This window comes from Sinocyclocheilus rhinocerous, unplaced genomic scaffold (assembly GCF_001515625.1).
Source record: "Sinocyclocheilus rhinocerous isolate Xijiao unplaced genomic scaffold, SAMN03320098_v1.1 scaffold604, whole genome shotgun sequence".
Taxonomy (NCBI): Eukaryota; Metazoa; Chordata; class Actinopteri; order Cypriniformes; family Cyprinidae; genus Sinocyclocheilus; species Sinocyclocheilus rhinocerous.
Window position 1 is genome coordinate 11,893 of NW_015658518.1, and position 5,113 is coordinate 17,005.

General features: G+C 35.2%; 1 protein-coding gene across 1 annotated transcript in view; it reads right to left on the bottom strand.

Moving 5' to 3' along the window:
• The window catches only part of LOC107722449 (RNA-binding protein 28), a gene marked incomplete at its 3' end in the record, with an annotated part of 13,265 nt that extends 11,875 nt beyond the window's left edge, over positions 1–1,390 (bottom strand). The window contains exon 1 of the mRNA XM_016530805.1: positions 1,041–1,390. Coding sequence (XP_016386291.1) covers positions 1,041–1,158 — 118 coding nt within the window. The remainder of the gene's footprint in view (positions 1–1,040) is intronic.
• Between the last annotated feature and the right edge of the window lie 3,723 nt (positions 1,391–5,113).

Genomic DNA, 5,113 nt, shown 5'->3' on the forward strand with positions numbered 1-5,113 from the left:
AATTTCCATGATCTAAATATTCTTAAAAATTAAAAGTTTGTTGTCATTTGGAAGTGTGTGGCCTTCTTGCATTATTATGCGGTTACATTATGATTATATATTCAGTGGCATAAAATGGTCTTTAAATGACAATAATATCGCTTATCGCAATTATTTCTGGGGCAATATATCGCACAACAAAAAGTAGTTATCGTGACAGGCCTATACACTACCGTTCTAAAGTTTGGAGTCACCAGGCTTAAGAAATAAATTTTTATTCAGCAAGGATTCACAAAATTGACAGTAAAGGCATTTCTAATGTTACTAAAGATTTCTATTTCAAATAAATGCTGTTCATTGAACTTTCCATTCAAAGAATGAAAAAATGTATCATGGTTTCCACAAAAATATTAAACAGCACAGCTGTTTTCAGGATTGATAATAAAAAGAAATGTTTCTTGAACATCAAATCAGCACAGCATTAGTAGTGATGCTGAAAATTAAGTACTGCCCTTCCAGGAATAAATTACATTTCTAAATATACTGAAATAGAAAAGTTCTTTCAAAATTGCAGTATTTCACAATATTACTGTTTTACATTGATCAAAGCATAAGTGACTTATTTCAAAAACCCTTTTAACTCTTACTGACCCCCAACTTTTCTTAAGTGTATTGTTCTACTTTAACTACAGATACTTTTATGCCTCAGAGATTAGTTTTTAATTAAAATGTATTCTATATTAAAATCACAATATAACAAATTTTGAAAACATTATATCATGCTTTCAGTTGTTTTCAAATGCTTTTTATTTGTAGATTTTATATTTATGACCCTTGTCCCAGAGATTAATCTAAACGAAGAGTATAACAATTTCAATGTCTTATCTATATTCATATTAAATATTTGTATTATTTTTTTTACTCAATTTCTTACACAAATTGTCGATGACCACTATTTTTGACAAGTAATTAGGTACCTGGTTATTGAGAGAGAGAGAGAGATCATTTGTATTACTGACAATTTAATCAAACCACTATATTTTAAAACCGTTAAATCTTACCTCTGTCCCTGACAACAAAGCAATTCTTCAGCGGTCCTACTTCAGAGAAAACCTCAGCCAGGTTTTCATTGGTGGCTGTTGCAGGTAATCTCCTGACAAATAAAGTGACTGCGGGCATTTTCAACACGAGTTCAGCTCGACTGTTCTTCACAGCCAGCAAACGTCTCTAAAACAGCGCCCTTGATTACAGACTCTGGCAGATATTGTTATATACAAGTCGCGATAACATTAAAAATCTTGTCATATGAATGTCTGTAAACAGTGCGATAGCAATAAGGCACGTTTTCTCACATGTTACTGCTCTACAGGAAGTTGTCAAGGTGGAGATTCTTCGTTTGTGAGGCACTGCGCGCTATGGAACAACACTGACACCTGCTGGTGTGGAGAAGCATTTCTGGGAAGATCTTTTACGAGTAGCGACAATGCTGACATGTGGTGGAGATTCTTCGTTTGTGAGGCACTGCGCGCTATGGAACAACACGGACACCTGCTGGTGTGGAGAAGCATTTCTGGGAAGATCTTTTCCGAGTAGCGACAATGCTGACATGTCAAGCCCAAACAAGATGCAAAATCAGCATAAAAGTAGTCCAAACGACTCGTGTGCATATATTTGTTAGCTTTGTGAAAGGGACAGATCGTTAGTCGAGAAATGGATCAACTGATTGACTGAAAAGATCTGAATGAATATTTGCATTGAACCACTTTTTATAGTGATTTTGCATCACCATTCCACAAAACGACACGAGGGTGCAAGTAATCACAGAACTTTTCATTTAATTATGTTTTATTATCATTATGATTGTGTTTTCTGATAAAAATGTATATATTTTATAAATGTTTTTTTTTCTCCTAAATTTTAAAAGGGGAAAACATCCGGACTGTGGCTAGTTCTACGGAGAACTAGTTCTGCAAACAAGACATTGAGGTAAATTGTATTTGCATCTACTGCGTGCTAGTTTCATTTTTTTTAAATACATTTTACATATAGTTAAAAAAGAGAGTCAGATTCAGCTGCTTTTATCATTAAATCTTCCGAGTATATCAATGTCTTTCTGCTCTTTGTCACTAGAGGGCGACAACATCTATTAAATTATTTAATATCTTATTGCCATGATTTTGCACACTGTAGGATGCATCAAAAAATCACAGAAAAAAGTAAACAGTAATGGTAGTAATTATCAATGTTGTTTTTAATAAATTTATTAATAACTTTGTATTGTACAGATATTGTTTGTGTAGTTTAAATATGAAGTGGCTGACATAATATTCTATTAAGCTTCGCTCCATGACAGTATGTCACAGATGTCTTCCGTTTGGCTAAAATCAGTGCTCTGAAGTAGAAACCTTGGAATTTTCTGTAAGTTTAGTACACATTGGTTAATTGTTTCAGATGTGACCAAGTCAAAATGTTTGTCTTAACACAATATAGGCTACTTTCATAGGTTAATTCTCTTTTTATTTGTGTTGGTATACCTGATCATCAGACAGACATCATGCTTTGTCCTCTTGTTCTCCTTTGTCACCCTTTCCTGTAATCCCATCTGGTAAGTGTCTTAGCCCAAAGTGTGGGTTAGTCTACCTCCGAAGGACAATTACCAAGATATGTGCGTTGTGTGTTCATTAAAAGGCTGCTGAGGGTTTCATCATCTCCAATATGGAGGGGACAAATGCATTCACATGACACAATTGTCTTTTATCTGACCTTGGAGAACAGAACGCAATAGAGAAGAGAGAGAACTCACCAGCAGAGCAAATGTTCTTTTAGAGAGAGTGAGAGAGACCAAGAGACAACCGTGGCATAGCAGAGACTGGCTCCAGGCCCAGTCACACAATCGCCCAGCAGAACGGATCTTACAGCACGCAGTGTGATGAGTGTGTTTGTGTGTTTTCTTCGGACACACCCGTCTGTAAGTATCAGCACAACTTTCTTATCATACGGTTTGCATATAGATAGTGTGCATTATTTATTTGAAATCTATAAGGCCGCAAATGATGCACGAAGGAGACAGTGGTAATGCTGTGGATTGGGTTACTGCATTTCATCGGTTTAAATTTAGATTCTCTCCGCAGGTGGGGGGCATCCATATAATGATTATGTGCACTTTTTAGGCTGTGGTGAGAAAGACTAAATCATGTCATCATGATTGCTGATGTCGTCATCAGCTGGTACTTAGAGAAGACTGAAGGTGAACAGTCACAAAATGTTTTTACAGTATTTCACAGTAAAACCATGTGTTGCGAAAATACACTGAAAATGACAGATTTTCTATAATTAACCTTGAAACATCACTATAATGTTTTTTGTATATTACAAACAAATTCAGAAAAAATTGCAACATTCGTAAAACATTTGATTTAGGGTTTAGCAAACCTACATTTGGACAGAAACCTTTTGAACGGGCACATGTTTGTCATGCACATGCAAAAAAAAAAAGGCCAAAATGCTTTGAACATTTTCCAATCGGAGAATTCAGGTTCTATACAGTCTGTTTTTATGTCAAACAAGTTTTATCTTTATGAAATGCTGCAATATCATGATTCATGGTCATATATAAAATCAAATTTGACCATATTTATTACTTAATGAATGTTCCTGATCTTACTGTAAATTAGTCATAATAATATAATAATAATTGATTAATAGATTGATGGAATAATAATAAAGAATCATTTTAAACAATAACCAAAAGCTAAACAATTTTTGTTTTCTTGTTAGTGATATAACTGTTTTAGAGCTAAAAATGTGTATATGGTTTAGAAATGCTTATGGATAAGAGCACATTTGTTCAATGTAAAATGAAGTACATTTTGGTATGAAAATTCAACAGCTATTGAGTCACCACATTTAAAATAAACTGCCAGGCGATATGACTGTGGGTAAGGCATGTTCATGTGTAGATTCATGTTTTCATTGTTTATAGATTTATGTAATGGAGAGTTGCATTTATGATCACAGCGGGATACTGTCATGCTCCTGGTGTTGACGCAGATTCTGTAAATGGGTCATACATTTCTCTCTCTGGTGGTGCTTTAAAATAAGGTTGTAGGAGGGGAAGTTATGAAAGATATTTTTCTTCCGCTGATTTGAATGACAGGACTGCGCATTACAGAGCCAAACACAACAGCGCTAAACACTGAGGAAAAACACAAAGAACACACACTCACATGGAGTCTATCTATCTATCTATCTATCTATCTGAATGTAGACTAAGGCTACATTACTGAATGACCCTGTCGGAGGACAGCAGAACAGGACAGTGGACAGTGGGATATTGTATGAACCCACGCTGGCAGTGTGTTGAGTGGGAGAGTTCAGACTCGTGATGAGGGACTGATGAATACAAATTATTTTTCACTGAATCAACCCACCACTACAAACAGAGCATTTTTATTGCCACTGTTGGTAGACAGAAAATGCTTACTAAGCTGCCCTAGTTACTTTATCTGTGCTTTATAAAAACAGGTTGCTAATATAGTATGTAAAAGTGACTTGCTGAAACTAGTAATTAAACTAGTAATATGGTTAGTTATATAGTTACAAAAAAATGTATAGTACCTTATTTAATAATCATAGTAACGGGAGTTTTGTAATGAATTCTAATTGTTCTTTATAGTAATATGAATTAAATAGTCATAGTGTTCGACTGATGACTTATTGTTTGAATGTGGGTCACTGGGGTGCAATGACTTAAAATGACTTATTACAGTACTGGTGATGTGAGCATCAGTGCTGTTTCTCTAATGACAGCTGTGCTGTAATGCTGGCTGAAGATCAATCATGTCTACAGTGTTGCACAATGAACACATCTGAGGGACACATGTGCGTCAGACAGTTGTTAATGAGTACAAGGAGAAGGTAGATGATCCATTTACAGTTGTTTTAAATTAAGGCACAAAAATGGTGATAGCATCTTGACTGATGTACACTAGTATGAGCCTCAGTCAAGATAGGTGTGTGTTTGTGTGTCTCTCTCTGTGTGTGTATCATCACAAAGAGGGATACGCTGCTGCCAAATCGTTTATACCAAAGAAAACCTGAGACATACACAATTAGCCATAAATTCACTCCCATA